Raw genomic sequence first — 25,215 nt, 5'->3', positions numbered from 1 at the left:
CCGAACTTTCTGGATTACATGAAACCTTCAGGATATTTTGCCTCAGACATGTCCACATTTGTCGCTCAAAAAATATTTTTTCGAAAGAGTTCAGAAATATATTATTTCATTTAAACTACAAAATAATGAACTAATTTCATAAACTGTGACAAAATTTAAACCCAGAGAAAAAAAATCATCACCAATAATTAATAGAAATTCAAAACCACAATCTACTGACACCCTACTGAACTACTGTAAATATACTTGAAGTTACAGGTAACAGAATTAGTGACCACTTTGTACCATACTGTCTCAGTGTCTGTACACTGTTTGAATCACAAAAGGTCATAAACGAACAATAAAAAACTCCATATCAATCAGTTTTCGTTCAATATCCAGCCATTGAACACATTAATTACACAGCATACAAAGTCTTCCAAGTCTCTTATTGACACAGACACCTGGTTTCATTACAAATAAGTCCCTGAACCTGACCGAACCGTCACTTTGCTCTGGTATGCCTCATTGATTTCCACCCTAAACAACACCCATTGGTTTGAAATTACCACCATCTCAGATAACAATGAATTAGTATTTTCACAACTCCTACCTTAAATGGAATGTCATTTTCTTTAGACATGTGTAGCACATTTGTAGTGCGGCGTTTGTCTTTTGGTGAAGAAGTCGGAGTTTGAGGCCAGATCCACGCCATTTTTGCATAGAGACAACTAATCACACAATACACAGGCTACTCTCCAATAGCAACCTCAAGGGGGCAAGATACGAGCGTAAGCATGGTGTGAGAGAAGGGTTTACAGCAGGGGGACGGCTTTAGTCCTTAACTATCTGTTTCTAAGGTGGAACATGTTCACAAGGTCCTCTTTAAGACATGTTTAACCATATCTATTCAGACATCACGACTTTGTTGTCGTCTATATTTTATGTACACACCCTACATAAATATTATATTTCTTCCCTGTATTCATTAAGCTTATACACATGCTGCTGTAATTGGTGTGCAAAAGACTGTAGCTCGTGACCTTGTTGGTTGTGTTTACTTAGGGCTTAGCATTGCCTTGTCGACACACTTATCGCCAACAATTAATCTTTCAAAACGAAATGGCATTTACACAAAGGTCCGAAGTAAGACTGATAAAACCTTTGAACATAAGCATTCGATAACACATAGGCACATCGTATAGGTTGACAGGGTGATTTGAAACACAAATAGTATTCTAAATGTATTTGCGTGTTTGCAAGGTTAGTTGTGGTACTTTTCTTTAAGCTATTGTGTTCAAATGAATTTGAAATAATTGATAATTAAGGCTTGTATGCTTTTATAAAACTAACCACTTAAATCAACATAGTTTATATCTTTATATGAGATTACATAAGGCCACATCTATACCGAAACATCGCTTTTTACAGTATTAAAGAAGTTGTTATCCATAAAATTGTGTCTACCTTGTCATCCGTCAACTTCTAAGTAATGCCTATCAAATAATTTCACATTGGTAAAGTTATTAAATTTTGTGGCATGTAGAAAATTTAGATACAAATTGGAAAAAGAAGAAAGGCCAATGACTATCATGTTTCTCTACCATAGTGACACATTAGTGTGTTATAGTGTACATTCTTCGTGCTCTTTTCATTTTTTCAAAATATTATATCTTATTAGTTTTCAAGCACACTCATATGCTCCATTATTGCTGTTTCTTCATAAAAATGGTATAAATGTATCTACAATATATTGAATTAAAATAAAAGAAGATGTAATAAATGTAGTTATAAATGAACTTTCCCTGTAGAGTGTTCATTGGTCAGCCATGACCTATGTGCAGAGTATAATGATGAAGTAACTTGTCATAATGTTAACTGCATATCAGCATTGTGCCACATGTCTATATACGCATGTGTATATGCTACAATTCCATCGAGAATTGTGTGAAATCAGTCTTCAGACTAAGTATATAGACCCATAACCAAGTTAACAGTGGCAAGTTTCAGCCAAGTGTACAAGGTAAGGTTGCGTTTTTGTTTTAAAACCACAATCTATTACATCAGACAATAACAAGGGTAGTTCTTCAGTCTGTTAAAGCAGCGCTTTCTATTGCATGCAAGAGGTATACTATGGTGTCATGTTTATAACAAATATCTCCTATACACCAGTGTCAGGTTTTGCATTTAACACTGCATGGGAACCGATGTGACATAGGTGTTGTGTCAAGTGTTTTTAAATCACAAAGCAAGATTTATCAACAGATTACTTATCTCCCAAGCAACCAAATTCAGGAAGGATTTTATAAATTTTTCAGATATATTTGAAAATGATTCTGAGAATGCTAATTAAGTCCCCGTCGATTCAATGAAAATGTCAAAAGGGTGGAAATTTACCAAATCAAATCAGGCATCAAATGATTTACCTCAAAGTTGTTATATGTGCAAAGATTTCGTCAAGGCATATTGATTGGAGAGTTGTGCTTTGTGAAACAAATATTTATAGACAGACTGACATTTTGATGTACTTTTTAAGAACTGTCAAAACATTGCCACAGTGCACTGTAACATAAATGCCATTTAAAGACATCAACACCAACACTATCATCCTTGAACACATCAAAAGCAGTGTTCAGAATGTGAGACAAGTGTAAGTCAAAGTGGTCTTTAACATAACCCTAGTGCTTAAGATTAAAAGGGGCCCTAGCTTAAAATACTACAGCAGAAAACCTTAAGGCCCCGGAACTCCCTTTAATTTCTAACACTGAGAATGTTTTGTTTTGTTTTGTGTGGAGGGTGTTCTCCTATGTACCCCTGGAGGCCTCCAGGGTAGGCTAAGTACCTTTAAAGAATCTTCAGCAATTGTTAGAACCGGATTACAGAGCAATTTGACCTACCATGTCAGGCATTATCAGATACTTCAGTAGAGAACTACTTTGTATAAATTTGATTTGATAACAATCTTAACCATGTCAACTCTTTCAAATAAGGAGAATGTTCATACACTTGATACATACTCAACAAATCTGCCATTTCTCACCTAATATGCAACCAGGACTAGTTCAAGAAGCATGAAATACTCATATTCCCCAATGACAGTATGTCATACTGAGTGTAAGACTCAAGCCTCTGACCATGCTGACCACAAAAGCTGCCTGGGACTTGTGCTAAAAGTCAATGACGCTAAATATAACAATGTAAAATATGCTGCTAGCTGAATGGCACATGTAGCCACTTCAGTAGGTCCTCATCCTGTCACTATGAGAAGATCCCTGGCCGCACTGGTTACCATTTGATACAATGGGGTTTTTCCTTGTTTCCATGCAATGAGAGCAAACATTCCAAAAACATAAAAGTTACCAGTTGATCACTTGACTGATAAGTGAAGAAACACAAATGGTTTCATGTCATGAAAGCTTGAAAATATTTTTTTAAATTTCTAAATAGCAAAATGCACTAGTTCATGGTTAAACTGATATCTGTGCAAAAGTTGATCAAGAACTATTGAATGGTCTTGTATTGTGCTCAAGAAAGAGAAAGTGATGGAGGGTGGACAGCACCTATTCCTATCTGCCCCTCCCACGTCTAGGTGGAAATTCAAATGGGCCTGTTCACCTGTTTGAGGCAACTACCTTTCACCAGGTTGTTTTGAATGTTTACAATAAAACTGCTTGCTTGAGATGCATCAGTTCTTTCCTCAGTGCAAGGCAAGGGGTGCATTTCTTAAGTACTTTATCTCCAATAAAAAAGAAACAAGAATGTAGTCACACCACAGACATGGCACAGGAGCATGTTCAGAGTTATAAACCTAGTCAATGGATTAGCTCACATTCAAATTGATTTTCTCAATTTCATGGGGAGTGTACAAAATCTTGTTCCAGAAATAAAGGGACTAATTCACCTGCCTACGGGATGGATAGCATATGGCCACAAATATTATACAATATCTGGAAATGTGAAACATTATTAAATTACTTGTGAATATTTCTCTTGTTAACCGCGCACCACAATACAAATGTCTGCTTGTCATGCAAGTCAAATGTACAGGATCAGGCAAAGTGTGCATGTTATTTCAACACCCTGCTAACTTCCCTAGCAACAAAGAGCAGGGCTCTATGTAATTGTTAACATTTTTTGGACTGAAAACACTTGGGAGTCAGTTGTGAAATTTAGCAACCACCAAAACAAGAATACAAACAAAACCTGTTGCTTTACATGTCACATCATATGTCTGTGTCTTTACCACTAATCTCAAGCTTGAGACAAGTAAATTCTTTTCAATCAAATCAGTTATAATATTAATAGTCCATATAATAATTTAAATACACACAGATTGTATGCTGTGTTTATCTTACTTTACTATTATCATGATTATGTTGTTGTTGTTTTTAAACCACATCACAGGCATAATGCTTACTATAATTAGCATGATTGGCATCAATAGTGACAATGATAAAGCCAATTAAATCGGGGTATGGAGTAGGGTTGAGATGGGTAACTCAGGTATTAGAGTCAGGTGGGTCCTGAGTAGAACCTGGGTACCCACAGGACTACCCGGACCCATGGTTAGCAAATGTTATATATTGTTTAATGACAATAACAATATAACTCCATGGTTACACTACAAGTCGCAAATGTCCACATTTCTTTCTGACAATGCACACATTCCTTCTCCAGTAAAACCATTTTCTATCCAACTCTTGAGACCTACAGCGGGTACCCAGGTAGTGTTGGGAAATAGGGGTCTGTTACCTGGGTAGTAAATTTGGACTCCTCCCAGCCCTAGTAGAAAATACAAGTTCACACTAGTAGACTAAACCACTTCTGGTACACACTGTGACACTCCCTTTCACATGTTTGAATTGACCAGTGTTGTAGGAAGAATAAATTAAAAAAAATATTCACAGATGGTTTCTGGTTATTTTTAATGCAGGTTCATAGATTAAGATTTTTCGAGCCATGTAGCAGTTTCTATACAAATTTCAGTTGGTTAGGTGCTTGTTTGTTTGTTGTTTGATGCAGCACATAGCAATATTGGAGCCATATGATGGCTGTCTGCAAAGAATTGTCTGGACCAGGCAATCCAGTGATTGACATCATCAGCATTAGTTTAGGGACATGCATCAACCTAGTCAGTGAGCCTGACCACCTGTAGTTGCCTTTTACGACAAGGCTGCTGAAGACCAATTCTAACCCAGATCTTCATGGTGGTAGCTAAAGAAAATGTATTAACTAAAAATGTGACTGCATCAGCAGCTGCAGATGCTGCAGGTAGTTTCATTTGGGGATGGTCATCCAATATCAGTACAATATTCCTTGATGAAATATTTCCGGCCCCGGAAAACCAAATTCCCCCCAAAATATTGATACAGTAATCCCACACAGACAAGATATAACACTTATGAACAGAAAATAGTCAATAAAATTCTTCCCTCCCCAGCAACTGGTGGTTGTCAATAACTTAAAAGATAGATAGCTATAATACTCACATACAATATGGTTTGAGGAGCTGATCATGTTCATATGCTTCTTATTAAGTTTCCCGATATTTGTCATTGTAATTTGACACTCTTCGTGTTTGACAGCCTAAAGATATTTAGGTCATGGGGCCACTGACTTGCAATGAGGTAACATGTGAAGCAATTGTTTTGATTAAAGTAAAATGGGCAAAATGTTCCCTACAGTCTCTTCTAAACATGCTAAATCATTCAAGACAGATATAACTATTCACTGATGTGCCATGATGTTTTGACTCACAGTGCCCTGTTATGTTTTTGTAGACCTTGTTGGTTTACAAAACTGACCAACTTACACAAAATCAAATTAGGAAAAAAAATATGTTTAACAATTATTTTAAAGGCCAACTGTTGCCCTAGTATGTGTACTGTATAGCTGTATGGAGCAGGAAACCAACATCAATAAACTGCCGGCTGACCTGAAACTACTTTTGACAATCAAGATCTACAGTAACACTAGTTGATGTTCACCAAAACTTTCCCTGCAAATGTCTGTTGATGTATATAAAGAGGACGGCATCAACTGAACCAAGTGTCAATCAACAGAGTACCAACATTAGCTTGCTGACAGGATTAACCTCTTTGGTCATGTGGACAAGGCATCCGACCTCAGTTCAGAAGGTCGTGGTTCAAATCCCATCACAGCACTTGGACATTTTATGGGTGCTACATTAGCAATGATCCAGGTCTTTAGGGTACGAAGACACGCCACCAACCAAGTTACCGAGCCTGGCCACCTGATTCATTTGGTCTGCTCGTACAACCAGCATGGGTTGCTGGGGACCCATTCTACCCAGACCTATTCTACCCGATGTGGAGAAAATAGGTAGTACTTCCAGGTTTTAACTGTCTTGGCATTAATAGACTAGTGGTGATGTCTGGAACTATTGCTATATATCAACTGTGGGACAAAGTCTATTGACAAATCATTACAAACTAGGATGTTTCGAGAAGTACCTGCAGATTGATCATTGAGAATCCCAGTCAGATATGATAAATATGTGTCAGTACTAGAATCATATATATACTAGCTACCATATATATTCACAAGATAGCACAGCTCATGGCACTTTTCCTACTTTTTCCTTTTGCTACAATTACTTTCAAGTTCTGTTTCCATGTACATTACAAAATCGATGACTGTATGTCAGCAGTTACATAATCTGCAGGGCAACACAAAGTATACATTAGAAAATTGGATTTGAAAGCAGTCACGAAACACTGCAAACGTAAGGTCCAAAACGTAACTATGATACCTGTATCAAATACATCACCATCAATAACCATCATACTTTCCATTCAGTTAAACACTTTCAATACAGTCCATCCTTTGACAGTTCTATGGAGATCAGCGGTTATTTTAGGGTGCATGTCATGACATGAGGGGTCCTCATCAGGTCCTTGTGAATTGCTCCAATAATATTTGAATCAAGGTACCCCCTAATATATTAAACATTAAACATTAGGGTTATGACAAAGACCACTTTAGTCTGTGCCCAAAGTTTTTGAGGCTACTCGCCCAAATTTGGCTCTCGGCATTATTTTTAGTAAATTTTGGTGTTTTTGTATGGACTCATATTTCTGAGCTTTCAAGACCAAACAGAATTTTACAAGACTTGGGTCTCGGACTAGTTGCTATAGTTGCAGACTGCCCTTGGCGTTCATGCTAAATTTCGAACACTGTTTTACCTGACTATAGTTTATTCAACAACAGTATATTCTAACAAGTTTATATCAAAGGTTCTTATCTATAATCAAACAACATGCATCAAGTATCTTGATATGCATACAGTCATGACTTCATTATTGTAACATGGTAATCCTATTTCAGTATTACCAAGGTTTTATGGCTAACCTATGAAATTACATTAGTGTTAATTTCCAGTAATTCCACTGTTAACACATGGATAAGGCTTTCGAATCAGTTGGATACAGACAACATAATACATACTGACACTAGTTTATGTGTGGATTACAATGGTTACAATATATGTTAAAAATAACTATTAACTGTTATTTATTTTAATGCTTTGAATAGCAAGACAAAAAGTGGTTTCAAGTAAAATTCTAACTTTTCCCCACTTGAGTGTTTACCAGCCAGGCATACAAGTCAAACATGTACCTGCCGCAATGGTTTTCAGGTATGGGATCACATTCAGTTATCTCCCTTGAATATACTTCAAATCATTAACAGTCTACAATGTGAGTTTGAAACCTTATCATGACATGGTTTATCAAAGTTGGAAACTTAGTGGGTCCTAGGGCCTGTTTTTTGTTGTTGTTGTAGTATCTGAAACTATGGACCCCAAAAATTAAAATATCTTATCACTTACTTAGGGTTTTGACAAGGACCTTTCATTCTGAACTTCAAACAATGTTTAATGGTGAGGTGATATGGGGTTAAACGTCTTGTTCAAGATTATTGCTCCTATATAGTGACATATGCATGCGTGTGTGTGTGTGTGTGTGTGTGTGTGTGTGTGTGTGTGTGTGTGTGTGTGTGTGTGTGTGTGTGTGTGTGTGTGTGTGTGTGTGTGTGTGTGTGCGTGCGTGCGGCTGCTTGCTAGGACTAGGACGATATACCAACAGTGCGATTCGATAAGTATCACATCACGATACCTTGCTCATGATCCGATACATATCACAATACTTGCATGCACGTTTATCAATGGAGTTTAACTTTAAGCCATCTTTTTCATAGACAAGATTGCCAAATACCTGACACACTGATGATTTACAGTTGGCAGTGTCAAGTATGGCACAATGGATGAAAATATGTACATTTTCACCACTAATTTTCGCTACTACTTAGTGTTTGATGAAAAATTTATTAAAGCAAACGTTTAAAAGGTAGGAACTGATATCTTTTACTTAGCGTCCGATTGAGATTGATACTTGTATCGAGAAGAGAAAAAGCCCAATCAACCGATGTATCGTCCCAATACTTAGTAACTGTTTGCACTAGCCCAGTCTGATGAGGTTTCATAAAGATAGCCCACTGAGATGCCATGCTACAGTTTAACATGGATACCCCACTCAGACACAGTATACTGACTCTGAGCCGACCACTCCTTGTTTAATCCCCTTAATGCTGAGTACAATTTATTAACATCATTTGGTATGACGCAGCCATGGATCGATCCTAGACCTTATACTCTCCAGGCAGACTCTCTATCCACTAGACCACAGCAGCAGTCCTCACTGCTTAACGACTAATGTTAGACACATGTGTTTGAGTATCACTAAGAATCATGACAACTTACTATGCAACTACAAGTTGGTACTGTGAAGTACTCTGTGTTGAAGATGCTTTTTGGATAGTTACTATCAATTTTTATTACTTACTTATATATACAATGCTTGTGTTATTTTTTATGCGAACATCAAACACAGCTTAACAGAACATGATTGATGATAATGTAATTATTGATTTTCTGCTTTAAAATAATCAATTACTGCACCCTCAACCTTAAGTTGAGATCTAAAAGTCATGTCCAACTTTAACAACATTGAAATGCAGGATTTAAGTGGAATACCTACACAGTAATCGTCCCCTCAAGATAAAACAACCTTGCACATTGATAGGTCAGATATTGTTATGTCATTGAGTGGCATTTTTTAAATTCTGGTGATTCACATTTTCTTAACCTTGCATGGTGACAGTAAAAGCTTGATATCTCGAACCCGCTGAGTCTGGTGACAAACATCAATATATATTTGGACATACATGATAAATGGGTATCGTATTCGACATAATAAGCGCCCAGGGCGCTCTCAAAATTAGAAAAAGGGGCTCTTATTAGAATATTATTTTGGTGAGAGATCGTAAAAATCGTGGTTTATGCTGACAGCCTGAAATGTTTATATATGAAAGATATAGATTTCCATAATTTAATTGCCCGTAATTAAGAGTGCATATAACACACGAGTGCATATTATACAGTCTTGTGTACATTGATCAATTGGAAGGGGTGCTAATTGGGATTTTTCCCTGGCCAAAATATTAGCAAATATCGCTGTGGGCGCTTGTTAGAGCAGGGCGCTTATTATGTCGAATACAGTATTAACTAATATTTGTTTGTTGTTCACTCCATACTCATATGCTCAGCAATATTCCAGCTATATAATGGCAGTCTAATAATTGAGTCTGAACCAGACAATCCTGTGATTAACATCATGAGCATCAATCTATGCAATTGGGATATGATGACATTCAGCGGGCTTGACCACCTGATCCCGTTAGTCTTCTCTTTAGACAAGCATAGGAGGCTGAAGACCAATTCTAACCTTCACTGGGGTAAATGGGCATTGCAGTCTAGGTCTGTTCATCGGACAAATGTCACAACGAAAGATTTTAGCAGCTGCATCAGTAGGATATGATGACACATAATCGCAGCCACACTGAAGTGATTGAGTGAGTGAGTGAGTGAGTATGGCTTTACACCACTTTTAGCAATAACCCAGCAATATCGCGAAAGGGGACACCAGAAATGGGCTTCACACATTGTACCCATGTTGGGAATCGAACCAGGGTCTTCGGCGTGACGAGCGAACGCTTTAACCACTAGGCTACCCGACCGCCCCCAGCCACACTGTAAGCATCCAGTAGCAACCTATTCTGATCCTGAATCCAAACAGAATCATAATAGTCCAACATATCAGTCGCAGACGAATTCTGGGATTCCGCGATTGAGGAAAGATCTGCAGAAAATGTAATTTACCGAAACAATTGCAGAAAATTATTCTTCTCGAATTTTGCTCTCGAATGATGCCTAAACGTTTGACACATGATTCAATCATATAAAATATGAATCTACAATTAAACAAAATTTGAAATAAATAATCTCACTTTTAAACCTTCTTGTGGTATTATGTCTACATAAACTATGTTTACATCTAACCATTAAAAATGTCAGTGACACTTAGCATATCTACATGCATAATTTTATGCCTTGAAATGTCTAAATGCAAGAGTAAAAAAACATAACAGAAAAAAAGCAGTAAATATTTTAGGGGGGAATGGTATTGTTTTTACCTCAGAATTGTGGAATTTTAGCCTAGAATTTTGGTGATTTTAGTGCAAAATTTGGATAATTTTACCTCAGAATTCATCTCATACTGAATTACCGTATTTGATGTAATAAGCACCCACAGCGATATTTACTAATATATTGGCTGGTGAACAATCCCAATTAGCACCCATTCAAATTGATCAATGTACAGACTTATTTATTCATGTATAATATGCACTTGTGTGTTATATGCACCCTTAATTATGGGCAATTAAATTCTCGAAAATATGTCTATTATGTATAATACGCACAGATTCTTCATTTTAGCATTTCAGGCTGTCAGCATTAACCACAAAATTTACTATCTTTCAACTCTCTTTTTTATCTCACCAAAATTATATTCTAATAAGAGACCCCTATTTCTAATTTTAGAGCACCCTGGGTGCTTATTACGTCGAATACAGTATATTGTAAAAACACATGGAATGGGCCAACTCTCAGGTTTTCGATATACAGGTATATTTTCATCTGGAAATCAAGATAAGCAGCCTTGTCCAGGAGTAGCACCTCCAAGCCCACTATTTCTCACCCTTTCATTAAACACTGACTTATCATGTCAGAGAGATTGAATACGATACCATGAATAATACGTTCATAAACCTTGAAATGACTGAAAATTTTAATCAAACCGTATTCAAACCTTTCATTCATAACTCAAACTGCCACAATGAGATCAGCGTCTTGGTAAGTCATTGTGAATTAAGTCTCCAAGGGATATGGCAGTATGACTTCTGAGCACTAAAAAGATTCAATCAAGTCAGCCATGCCCTAGCAAGCATGTCAGCTGTGTTACTATACATCATATATGAAAAGTCAATGATGCTCATGATCCTGTGTTAATACCTGGGGGAGTCCAGGCATGTCGCTCACAGTGTTACCATCTTGTGGAAATCTGGATTCCTGTGGTTTGAATGTCAACGAGACACAAAGAAAAGTCATTGTGTTTTTAGTCATTGTCACTGTCAGTGCAAAGCAACACTGCCAGTCAATTCTATCAGGGATTTATCCACATGATCCAGGATTTTGGAACTATGTGCCCTTTGCAGGCAAATTTGAAAAAAAATAGGGGGCTCTTATTAGAATATTATTTTGGTGAAAAACAAAAGAGTTGAAAGATCGTAAATTTCACGGTTTATGCTGACAACCTGAAATGTTTATATATGACAGATATATTTTTCCAGAATTTAATTTCCCATAATTAAGGATGCATATAACACACGTATTATACACGAATAAATAAGTCTTGTGTACATTGATCAATCGGAAGGTTAATAGGGATTGTTCACTAGCCAATATATATGCAAATATCGCCGTGGGCGCTTATTAGAGCGGGGCGCTTATTACGTCAAATACGGTAACTCAATTTGGGAATATCTAATGGCATTTACTGCAGACTTGGGGCCAAATATCCACGACATAATGGAGCAGACTTATTTATCTACATTTGGAACTTGTCAGTTTATGATGTTTTCAAGTTTACAGATGCTTTATTATTGACATTCGGAACAGAATTTGCTGACTTATACTAAGAATGTACCAGCCTCGACACTGATTAGAAAGTTTACCTGATGCAATATCCTATGGACATGTCATCAGATCTTCATGTAGAAATGTTTTGTACCAGAAGGAAAGATCGGATTTTAATGAGATTGCCATTGCATGCATATAAATATGAGAATTTGAATTGAGAATAGGAAATGTGTGACGTTTCTGATTGTGTGCCATGGTACCCCCATGTTGTGGGTTAATGCTCATACTATTAACCAGTGGTTTGCTAATGTACAGGCCAATACAGATGATATAGTTCTAATATTGTTAACTTGTGCGATATCACATTTCATTACAAGGGGTGAGCAAACACCATGCCTGACCATGACCATGCGACAAGTGATTTTTAATCTTTAGCTACTCAAATTTCCCTGCATTCATATACTTACAGAATATATTGTTTTCCAAGTTGTAACAAGAGGACCAAGTCATCAATTTCCCCCGCAATGGTAAATACTTGTTGAGAATAAATATATGAAAAGTGTCGCCATGATAACACAAAAAATATTTATTTAACTCTTTCAACACCAGAATATTTTACTTCTATGACACCAAGTTACCTGAGACTACTGGGTGATAGATGAAGTCGACATTTATCAAAGAAATTACCTTTGCTACTACATGTTATACATCATTTAAAAGGTCAAATCCTACTGTTCATAAATATGAATAGGGCCGTTACGATTCACTTGCGTATTCGGTGAATCGAACCGTATCCATTCATGAATTGAATTCGTTATTCGTGGCCACTAGATTCAAATATTTATGAATATGCAATCATGTGCATATACATAGCCTGTAACTAAAACATCCATAAGAACATATGATATGCATAGATTTCTTTAAAGATAACACTCTTATAATATTTAATTTGACAGGAATTTGGTCACTGGTCATTGTAGCATTTGAGCAGATACCAAGACTAAGTACCTGGACAAGTGCAGTATATAAATGTATAATATAGAAAATTAACAAACCGTGTCAAATAATTTATGTTATTAATGTTTCACTGACTATAACAAATAATACATCAACTGCTGACTTATTATTGTATTCGTGATTTAATATTCGTATTCATTATCTTATATTCGTGGTACGAATCGTATTCGCCTCATAGTTATTTGTTGCAACCCTAAATATGAAAGTTACGTTTATTACATTATTCAAATAATGCATTTACAACTTACAATTAAGTTTGTGTATTAAAAGAAAATGTAAGCTAACACATTCCTAATGGCCAGATTAAGTGCCAAGAAAGCAATAATTGGGGCCATTTTTGCCAATTGTAAGTATTCATAATATCTACTTATTGAGAAGCTTTGTATGAATAACATATGTGACGATTCGTTTGGTGTTTGGTACCATTAGTAAGCTGTGAACATCAATAATATTACAGTAGCCTCCCCTTGATTATTTCATAGTTGTAACATGCGATTTTATTGTATAGAAATTGATTTCTAGATGCTTTGTGTAATAAGCTACAAGGATTGTGATTGGCCAAAATGAAGCATGTGACTAAGGCAGCCGATTAAATTACAGTGATGGATACCGTCCTCGTGTATGATAAATTCCAAAAAAGACAAAAGGTTTTGATTAAATTGTATTACTCTGGATGTTTTAAGCAGGAAATTGCAACCTATATTAAATATATGTAACTTCATGAATGGATCAGGCTAGATTACGACCTGTGACAAAGATTTCTCATGTATATACTTTGGCATTAAACATTGTGTCTGACGGTCAGACTCTGACCTAAAAATCGAGGCAACAAAAGCCGAGATGTCATTCGACTTACATTACACGCGACGCTCGAAAAGATGGAAATAATACCTGAGATGTAAGTTTGACAACTTTTACATTATTTGATTGATTGGTTGATTTTATTTATTTAAGTGATATATTAAAAGATTTGTTTGAAGCATGTTTATTTTGCTTTTGACATGTTTGATATGGACCCGTGGTCAAAGTATGTGTCCCAGAATTATTTTTTTAATAGCATTGCAGGAAATAGTAAATACATTTTAAATCTATGGATAAAATATAATAAACTGAAATGACACACATATTTTCAGACTTTGTGAAAAGAGATATTTAATAAATGCATGATATGACATGTATGTTCATAAAAATATTATTTTGACTGGCCTGCGGAGTCTGGAGACTCATGATGTCTCGGTGGAACGGCCTGCAGTGTTGAAAGGGTTAAAAAATCAAAACTATGAAAAGGCACAAGCTCATAACTTGACCTATCTATGTGCCAAGTTTGGTAAAGAAATGTAGTATCCTTTTCAAGATCTGCTCCAGAAACAAGCACTTCAACCATTTCCAGCCTTAGTCAAAGTTGTTGCCAAGGTTAATACTCGAAAAAAATAAAATAATTAAATCCCAATGTTACCAAAAAGCACCAGTTCATCACTAGGCCCATTAATATACCAAGGTTGGTGAAGAAACATTATACATTTTTCAAGATCTGCTCTGGAAACAAACACTACTGCCATTTCCATTCTCAGTCAAACTTGTTGCCATTGAAACTAAAAAAAATTAAAAATATTAAAATCCCAAACCTTCAAAAGACTCCAGTTCACCGCTAGACCGATCTATGTGCTAAGTTTGGTGAAGAAATATTGTACGTTTTTCAAGATCTGCTCTAGAAACAATCTTGCATGGGCGCATTGCGGGGGATAATAAATGCACTAATAATAAATTCACCTTGATATCAAACTCATCCTAATGCTTGACATCGCCAATCTTCGCAGTATATGACTTAACTCATCAAAGGCAATGCTCAATATCAGTGTTAACTATATTTTTTCAGTTTGACAGTTTTTGAACATTTTTTCAATTTTAACACCCCTGTGCACATTTCTTTTCACTTAATAAAGTTTCAAAGGAACTCCCAGGAACAAACATCCCAGTATCACTCAAATTATAGTCTCGTCATTGTGCTGATACACGAACTCAATCCATGATATGCCATACAAAGTTCACAATGGAATTCCCTTGTTGACCAGCTGTTAAACAATGCATGATATAAAAAATTCACTGGTGACTCCATTAAATCTCAGAGCGATTCTATTCCCGACCAAATAAACTTTTATTAGATCTATAACCAGATTATGAACATTGATTACATTTATTTGGATACCTTCCCAAGCCTCAATATCGAAAACACCAGACATGTTTCATTCAAACCAGCTGACATTGCAAATAAATTTCAAAGAAAAGGTTATAGTTCAGGATCCATAGATTCTAGGGTTGAGGGATCGTATGCTCCCAATCAAACAGCCTGCATGTGCAGAATGTATATGTGCATAAGCATTTGCTGCACAAATAATTCAAAGCTTAAACACATTGAATATACATGCAGCCTGCGATTTTAGCCACTAGTCTGAAGCCTGAATCTAGTATATTCTATTTTGGGAGTCTTCTAATTGTCTATTGAGACTAAAATGTACTGAAAATATTAATAACATTAAAATACAAGTTCGGGCTTGTAGACTTAAAAGTTTTCTGCACAGACTGCCAATGGCCATGAACCTTATGAGATATTTTATCTCACTGTGCTTAATCACAATAAGATTATTCATTGTGGCATTACATTTATGAGATTTAGGTACAAGTTCTGTTGTGAGTAATGCTATCAATGGTTCTGACAATGAAAACTTGATCCAGTAGTTGTCCAAGAGGGATTTAAAAATGTCTGTTTTTCTTTGACACATTAACAAGTTGCAGTGTTAACGGGGATCTATTCACTGCTTTCTATGTAACTGTTGAGTGCACAGGTGTAAATTCAGCCTGTGGACTTGAACTAGACCATGTACACTGTGAACATTGCTGTACTGCTATACCTGGTTTTATTGCTTCACATTATAGTCCTCCAGTTAAACTTGGTGACAAATCGCAGTGAAAACACAGTGGAATTACATGATCTTGAATCTGCTACACTGACTTACTGACTGCATGAGTGAGGTGGTTAAGTGTTTGTTTCTTTGCTTGTTGTTTATCACCACAATCCAGCTTTAAGATGGCGGTCTGTAAATAATCAAGTCTGGACCAGACAATCCAGTGGTCGACATCATGAGCATCGCTGATGATTACGTAATTGGCAATCAGCAATATTCCAGCTATATGAAGGCGGTCTGTAAATAATCGAGTCTGGACCAGACAATCCAGCGATCGACATCATGAGCATCGCTGACAATCTACGTGCCTTTTATGATAAGCATGCGTTGCTGAAAACTTATTTTAACCCGGATATTGACGGGTGAGTGGCTGAGTCAGTGGTTGATTGAGTGAGTGTGTGAGTGGTTGTAGAATGTAAAGTAATTGGTTGATTGGTTGATTGAGTGGTTGGGTGGGTGAGTGAGTGGTTGAGTAAGCATGGCTGAGTGAGTGGTTGAGACAGTAAGGTGGATGAGTGAGTGAGTGAGTGAGGGGTAAAGCGATGGAGGTGGTTGAGTGAGGGGATTGTAGGGCTGGGACAATACACCAACTGTGCGATCTGATATGTATCACGGTACCTTGCTCACGATACGATACATATCACGATACTTGAATGTGCTCTTATCTGTGGCCAAATACCTGGCACACTGACGATTTACAGTTGGCAGTGTCAAGTACGACACATGGATGAAAATATTTACGTTTTCACTACTCATTTTCTCTAGAAATTAGTGTTTGGTTTAACATGTATAAAAAAATACATATTCGGTAAGAATCTATACTTTTTACACTTAGAGTACAATTGTGATCGATACTTGTTTTGAGAAGTACTAAATCGTGATCCACCGATGCATTGGTGTATCGTTCGACTACTAGTGGATTGTCCTTTTGTAATATTAGTATAGATTAGTCTAACTGGCACAGGCTGCCATTTCCCAACTGTAACCTTTCCTGAATGCTATTCCACGTTTCATGGACCTCTCCACAAAATTGTCAAAGTAGGTTCCAATATAATTTATATTCTAAACTAAAATAACTGTCCCCAATGTTTGTATTTATTCACAACCTGACCCCTGAAGATTTCATATATAATGGCAATGCTCCCCCAGATACCCCACCCCCATCCCACTCGATCTCATAATAAATTACCTTTCCCGTGGACGTTAAATGGGCAGAACGGTAACACAGAGGGAGACATGTGTAAGGCTAACTCTATAGTACTGCAATGATAGACCTCACACAAAAGTAAATACTCTCTTACACATGACGAAAGCCAGCAGGCATGAAGCACACCACACAGGAGCCCACTATCATAACCCAAATTCAATCCACATTCATTAATAGGTATCTGTTACTCGGGGTATACAAGTCACGGACCTGACAGCTACAAAGCTCTGTGAGAGGGTAACAGTCACCCAGTTGCTATGAATCTTATTGGAGCACAATTTGAGAAAGCTTTGTGGCGTGACAGAATATATAAATGTCCCGCTGTTCGTACTTAGTGTTGAAATGGAGATATATCCCATGGCATAAATACTCATGATTTTCGTATATCATGGTATCATTGTTCCAGACACATGCTCCAATAAACATGGTTTTGAGTTGGGGGTTTTGGTGTCAAATGCGAAATTATGTGATAGCTTCACATGGTTAATGAATAGAGAAAGGCTTGAGCCCCAACAGGTTATCTGAATACTTACTTATGTTTATACAACTATAAAAATGTATGGTATTATTGAAGCCTATGAGTTTCATAAGCACGGGAGATTTTGCATGACGAGCTCACACATGACGTATAAAACTTTATTGCCTTTACAAAACATGCTAGATATATTGAAACAAAAATCCCCTAAACATACAAACTCATCCATGAAATAGTCTGGCAGACTGGCCTTTCAAAGAGCTGTATTAAAATTGTCTGTTCTTAGTGCTACGATCGTCGGAAGTCCATGCTAAAGTATGGGAGTAATGATCATCTTAGCACGAAGATCACTTTATGGAACGGGCCCTGGGTGATAAGTTTGCTGGTCTGTCAATGATCATGCAAGTAACTGTATCATGTGTTTGGAAAGTGTCAGACTTAATATGTAAGACAACTTGCACTCTGTGACACTGGTCACCCAATACAAAAAAGAAATGAAATCAATGATACAACAGTACAATTAAGCTTATGAATCTATGAAACAAACTCTGAATTGTTTGATAGGCATTACTTAGAAGATGACGGATGAGAAAGTAGACACAGTTTATGGATAACAACTTCTTTAATACTGTATAAGCGACATTTCGGTGTAGATACTTATACTGTATAGATACTTATACCTTTGTCAAGCAAGTCTTATACAGTATTAAAGAAGTTGTTATCCATAAATTGTGTCTACTTTGAAACTCTATCTGTTCTGAAACCCTATTTCCGGAAAAAGTACTGTTTGGATGTTTATATATATGATTTGATTAATAATAATGATTTTTAATTTTGGTTCCAGACAATTTCAACGGGACAACAGAGACAAAAACCTTTGAGTCTAACAGCTCAAAATTGTCTCTTGGCATCATTTTCAGTAGTGACCTGGCCTGACTTTCATATTGCAATATATTTCAATAACGATTAATGTACTGCGAAACATACCACATATGTTGCATTTGTTCTTTCATCTGTAACTTATTAACCTCAATAAAAAATGGACCCTTGTATCAGACTTTCTCAGCACATTTTTGACAACTTTGTCCACCACTTTGTTGGATGTTGCTATGGTCACAACGCATGTGTAATAGACATAGTATATACCAAAAGGTTTCTTTCTTTTACTTAAGGCCATGTCATAAATCTTAACTTACAGGGCTTCTGAACTTATAATCAATGAAAACAAGATGTATTGATTTTGTAAACAAACTTCCATAGTACACCAAAATATATATTCTTAATTCATATAATATGTGTTGGTAACATTATTCTGATACAAAATTGAATGATTAAATCAATACCAAATGATTCATGATGATCATAAATTTGGTCAGTCTTGGACACACCTAGTAACCACAACACCATATCTCTACATCTTGTTATTATCTTAATGTACTATCTATATCTATTCGTGTCCTCTTTTTCATCATGCTCAGTCAACGTCAGTGAAGTCCTCAAAACTTTTATGTCACACATTACCTTTATAAACATTAACAGGTCATTTTCACCATTGTGTTACTTTTTGTCAGTCCCCGCTGTGTCCACATTAGAAACACAAAGGAAAGGCAGAACATATAAAGCCATAATTCATCTTCTCCTGACAATATCAAACAACCGTTGTTTGCCAAGACAGATATCTTTGCAAATTAACAGGAGTGTTTCTTCATGAAGGCAACAAATGCAGAGCTGTACAGTAAATCAGTGGCCAACGGTTGGTATTTGAACATTAGAGCTGAGTGTATAGGCACTGCAATCAATTGATAAATGCCTCGAAGTGTGTCGATTATTCTCAACAGAATTGAACTGTATTTATGACCCCCTGCCCATAGCAACGCCTAAGAAATGTCTATTCTGTCGTAGACAAGAATGAAAATAAACACTTCTTTTAAGCATTTTGTTATGTTCAAACAAATACTTATATTAAAAACTATAATTTGAGTGGCACTGCGATTCAATGTTTCATACGACAACATGGTCGGACATCTACAGACTATTGTTGCAATTTATAAGTTCTGTAAAATCACTTTCGCTGAAAGGTCAATTAGTGTAAATACACAGTTGGTCAACAAACTTCACATCAGTGTATATATGAGCCTTAAACGAGTTTAAGAAGAGCCAAGAGTTTAGAATCAAGAAATATAAATATTTCACTCCACTTTCTGTAGACATAATAGGAGGTATGTGGCTTCACCAATTCTATTGTTTCGGTGTGTGACAAAATGTATTGATTTTCTTAATTCTATCTGACTTATTTACTCTTTAAAGAATACAATAGATGTATTACTGAAAAGCCTTCAAAATTCTTGGTAGTCCAGCCCGATACTAATAAATTTTGCTGAGGACAAGTAAAAATCCAATGATGGTACATGTAGTTCTCAATGACTGGCAACATTTCTTGGCTATAATTCTGAACCAGTTTGGTTTCAATTTTGCAACTAAATGGAACAGAAAATGTAAATATAGTAAATATTTTTGTCTTGTTCAACCAGGACTAGCTACCAACTCTGAGGACTAGTAAAATAAGGTTTACACAAGAGTTTTGGACTAGTTTTTGTAAATTGTAATTTCTAAGGCTGCTGAACCCGATGTCCTGTTATCTATCCCAAAACCTCTTTTTGACGAGGAGAGGCCAGTTTATTTGTTGCCAATTATCCAACCTGGCTTGTTGCTAGAGATGTACAATCATGACATAGACTGTACCATGATCTTATACATAGATGATTAAGAGCCCTTTGTTATAAGTCATCATGGGGTTCCAGAGACAGAATAGCTACCCAGAACATCATTAATGTGTTGAGCATTTCAATTAAATTAGGAACAGGTGCATAGTGTTGATATTACCACCCCAGCTATCCCCTAAGACCACCTCACTGCTATCAGAGACCATAGCTGCTGCTATGACCTTGTGAGAGTTAGTGTGTCCAACTCAATTCTTGAGCACCCCTACAATTTTCAAGTTGCCAGTTCGGGAAAAGTAGGGTCCATATGTACTACTCAACACACAAAGTGAAGGGTTGACCAGCAGTCAAACGCACAATAATTCACTGTGTGCTGATAGCTGGTTTGAATCCCTGTCGCCATGGTGATGATCCTTGTTTCTCAGCGCTATACTAGTGCTTGTGGTTTCACAAAAGTGGAAAAGACTGTGACCTTTATTCCAGTTCTACAAGTTTACAGTTATTTTCCATTCCACAGTTGCACTTTTTGGTGTAATGCATCCTTATGACCAGCAAAGTATCAACTCAAGAAAGGCTTTGTGGTTGCTTTCTTTTATAACATGTTATATTACAAGTGGGATTACACTTTCTTAGTAAAGTACAAATACTATTACTTTTTTATTTCGGTAGAGTCACATGCGGGAATCTAGCCCATACTCTTCTTTCATTTAGTACAATATATATGAATTGTGAATATAGGTTAGTGTTTTGGGTAAATCAAAACAAAATTAAAATTTGACCTACCTTCCAATTTTATTTTTTAAACAGTGATATCAAGAAACATCAAGCTCTTTAAAAGCCACATCTTTATCTCTGCGTGAAAGATCTGCCGACACATGCACAGGAGGTGCTCTGAGTCACTTTCCACGGACAATTAGAGAGTCAATTGTTGTATAAACAATCCAGTGACAGATCACTTATCAATCGAACACTTCACAATCCCTCACTGACACCCACTGCCACTTGCTCCTACACTATATACTACTCAAAAGAAGTTAAAGAATACCCAATTCTTTCATATCACTGTAGTTAATCTGTTTTGAACGTTTGTTGTTTTACGCCGCACTCAGCAATATTCCAGCTAAAATATGACAGTGGTCTGTAAATAATCAAGAGTGCACCAGTGTGATATCAAGAAACATAAAGCTCATTAACAGCCACATCTTTTTCTTCAGTCAGTACCTCTCTGCGTGAAAGATCTGCCAACACCTGCACAGGATGTGCTCTGAGTCACTTTACATAAAAAAATTGGGGTTCAAATCTCTGTCTGGAACCAAGTGAAGGTTTCACTTTAGCAACTAGTCCTAAGCCTGGATCTAGTATTCTATAGTTCAGCTATAAACAGTCCATATAACACCGAAATCTGCAAATGATACAGAGGCAAGTCTGGTCAAGTCAGTTCCAAAGTTTTTGACACAGACTGTCTTATCTAAAGATCCTTGGCTTTTGATTCTTGATGTCTATCAATTTGTTTTGGGTTGTTAGGTCTATGCCAAAGCAGAGAGATCACAAACAGTACTTGTTCATGTGAACTTAGTTTATCACCAAGAGTTTACGTTCATCACTGTTATTAACTGCCAACACATCAAGCAATTCCACTATACACTGGTATAACCTGAACAGTCTTAGCCCTGTGACAAGTTGAATTCTTACAACACAATTTATTGACAATAACTCTCAGAGAAAAGCATATTTGCACCAAATTAATGCATAAATTAGTAGACAACCTATTTAAAAGTGATAGATCAATATCATTTAGCTAAGTTAAACAAACCTTTTCTACAGAGTGACATGGTCCATGCCCTATGTTTACAACTTGTTTATCCACAAAGTAAACAGATTGTAAATCAGGTGTACAAGGATGTCATTCACTTGAAAATTAAACAACATAAATAATCCTTCCCTAACTACACTCAAAAGACACTTCAACCTTGATATACATTTTAACTGTGTAGTGTGATGAACTCAATAGGCTTCTGTGTGTGTGTAGGGAGAGGGGGGAAGAGAGAGAGGGGTGGGGTGGGTAGGTGATGGTGGTGTGGGAGGGGGTAGGGGTATTTGGGGTTCAACAACTCAAATAACCTTTTTTTCTAATAACAGTTTAAAATTCAACAAGAAAAACTTTTTTTAAGAAATTTAAATTTGATTAAATACCTACCATATATTTTAAACTTTTATTTCAAATATCAGTATATCATATAATTTGATTGAATGATTTTAAAGAATACCAAATGGGTCTCCCATATGGGGCCTCAATGTTGCATCTGATCTAAAGACATTACCTTATCTTCAGAGTGGGTTTGGCTCTTAACCCACCTATAGGGCACCTATGTGTCAAGTGTTAATGACGACTGAATAGGTTTGTTTAGTTCAAAATGATAGCAAACCCAAATACATCTACTGTCTATAGGATAGATACTTCACTCCAGAAGTATTTGTTCCATAAACTTTGAAACTGCTTATTACAAACTAAAGTTTAAATAAACATTGATTGGGAAATAATATTTTTGAGTCATACTTGGTTGGGTAACTTGGGTTACAATTTAATTTGTTCCTATTACATCAATAACCACATGATGAAAGTCCCCTGTGCTCCTGCTAACACTACACCCACCCCTTAATCATGTTTGTGCTTACTCAGTGTCAGAAATTAAGGGGTTCCTGAAGTCCTTGTGCCTACATTGCTACTGCAAGACAATATCCACCTCTCAAGGCAATTAACAATTAATCCTGAAATAAGTATTTCCATAAATGACAACATAATTACAAACAGACAATATGTATGTCTAATTATGTATTTGGTACTGACTTTTCCACAAATGCCATAGCCAATAGTAGTCACTGCAAAAAGGTTCTGACAAATTATCATTATTATTATCATTATTATTAATAAGCTTTACAAAACTGTAAAATTACATGATATAATCCTTTCAAACAATGTCTTAAATAGCCTGGAATCAAAGTTAAGACATTGCGTTCAAACACAGTGCCTTATGATTAAATCTATTGAGTTTCCATTTTCAGAGAAAAATTCCTTTCAGCACCAGAAAAAATCGCCGTGCTGAAGAAAACAATGCTTCGCAACATCAAAGAACATGAACAAAAACAATAGAACTTCAGGTAAAGTTAGGCTGAGTGGCACAGGGTAGCATGATATCAAGTGATAAATTCTGCTCGTGCCATTTAGTCTATCTTACATCTAGAACATTAAGAAATATCTTTCATCTAAATACTTGTTCAATGCGAAAGATATGAGATACTGTCAACAAATCCGAGCGCCTTTCTACAAAGGAAAGCGGCTCTATATACAAAATCCCTCTTACAGAATACCGTTATGAAATGATCAAGAAACGGGCACTTAGATAATACCCTTGATCCTTTAGCCAGAGAATGGATATTAAAATGAATCATAAACTATCAATTTCTAAATATGAACAGATAACTTTTGACAAATAACTTACCCGGCGCCCAAGTTTCGGCATGATTGCTATTTTTTCCAAACAGTAAACTTAGATCCAAAGCATTCTATTCCAAAAAGCTACGGCTTGCTTCTGTTGCCACCCTGCTAACAGCCTTGCTTAGGCCACAGGCAATAGTGTTCTCCGATAACATTTACATCTGAAAGGCTAGCGTGTTAGTTTCACTATCGTTGCTGTTTACACATTCGCGCGGCAGTCTTCGGTGAAGTGGAATATTTTATCCGGTCTTTTATTATTCATAATACGATTGTTTTGTTACATTGACTTTGACGATGCCAATACTACAATATAAATGCAAAACACATAATTATTCAGTAGACTGTTTATCCGAGCAAACTTATGATTAAGTACTATGATATTCTCATCAACAATATCCCCGCTCAAAAGTAACCATATTTCACAGGGAACTAATACTGTCGACACACATGTCAACATGTATTTTTCTAACGACGTATTATTTTGTCAACACCACCCTTATTACTAATAGACCTCACCCAAAACACCAATCAATGAGACCTATACAACATCTGACAATGCACTCAAAATAAAAATATAACATTCGGAAATCTTCCAAAATGATTGTAGCAGACGAACTAAGGGAAGTAACTCTTCCAAAGTTTGCCATGTCGGGTACTCGGTCAAAGTTGACAGAATGAAGGGCGATGAAGAGGCTTTAAGTGCGTTACTCACGAACAGACTATAATCGGTAGTAAATCTGCTAAGCGGTTTTATCTTAAACAAACCACGTGTTCATTTACTCTTTGTGTCCAGCTTCTAACAAAGAAAACATTTGTCATTAAATCATAAATAATCAAAGCTTTAAGTCACCTTATAGCTTTACTCGATATACCGTATTCGACGTAATAAGCGCCCAGGTCGCTCTCAAAATTAGAAATAGGGGGCTCTTAATAGAATATTATTTTGTCGAAAAAACCCAGAGTTTCCGTGGTTTATGCTGACAGCCTGAAATGTTTATGTACGACAGATATATTTTTCCAGAATTTAATTGCCCATAATTAAGGGTGCATATAACACACGAGTGCTTATTATACGCGAATAAATGAGTCTTGTGTACATCGATCAATTGGAAGGGGTGCTAATTGGGATTGTTCACGAGCCAATATATTAGCAAATATCGCCGTGGGAGCTTATTAGAACGGGGCGCTTATTACGTCGAATACGGTATATGTAGTACTGTACTGAAGCCATATTCAAATCAGCTATGTCTAGACCAGCTACCAGTTTCTACTTTAAGTTACAATTTTAGTATAGAGCTAC

The 25,215-nt window shown here is 36.4% G+C and overlaps 1 protein-coding gene across 10 annotated transcripts in view; it reads right to left on the bottom strand.

The window, feature by feature from the left end:
* LOC124138759 (keratin, type II cytoskeletal 1-like) overlaps nucleotides 1–24,118 on the bottom strand; it is a 69,689-nt gene extending 45,571 nt beyond the window's left edge. For 4 of the 10 annotated variants that reach the window (XM_048399706.1, XM_046505608.2, XM_046505612.2 and 1 more), the window contains exon 1: nucleotides 23,920–24,118. In XM_048399706.1, the coding sequence (XP_048255663.1) occupies nucleotides 23,920–23,940 (21 nt within the window). In that variant the 5' untranslated portion in view covers nucleotides 23,941–24,118. Of the gene's footprint in view, nucleotides 1–592; nucleotides 753–23,919 lie in introns of those variants that run through there. The other 6 variants (XM_048399705.1, XM_048399707.1, XM_046505606.2 and 3 more) reach the window with 2 other exon arrangements.
* Nucleotides 24,119–25,215: the final 1,097 nt, after the last annotated feature.

This window comes from Haliotis rufescens, unplaced genomic scaffold (genome assembly GCF_023055435.1).
Source record: "Haliotis rufescens isolate VD_foot unplaced genomic scaffold, xgHalRufe1.0.p SCAF_2, whole genome shotgun sequence".
NCBI classification, from domain to species: domain Eukaryota; kingdom Metazoa; phylum Mollusca; class Gastropoda; order Lepetellida; family Haliotidae; genus Haliotis; species Haliotis rufescens.
Note: the sequence above shows the minus strand (reverse complement) of the source record. Positions and strands in the feature narration are given on the sequence as shown.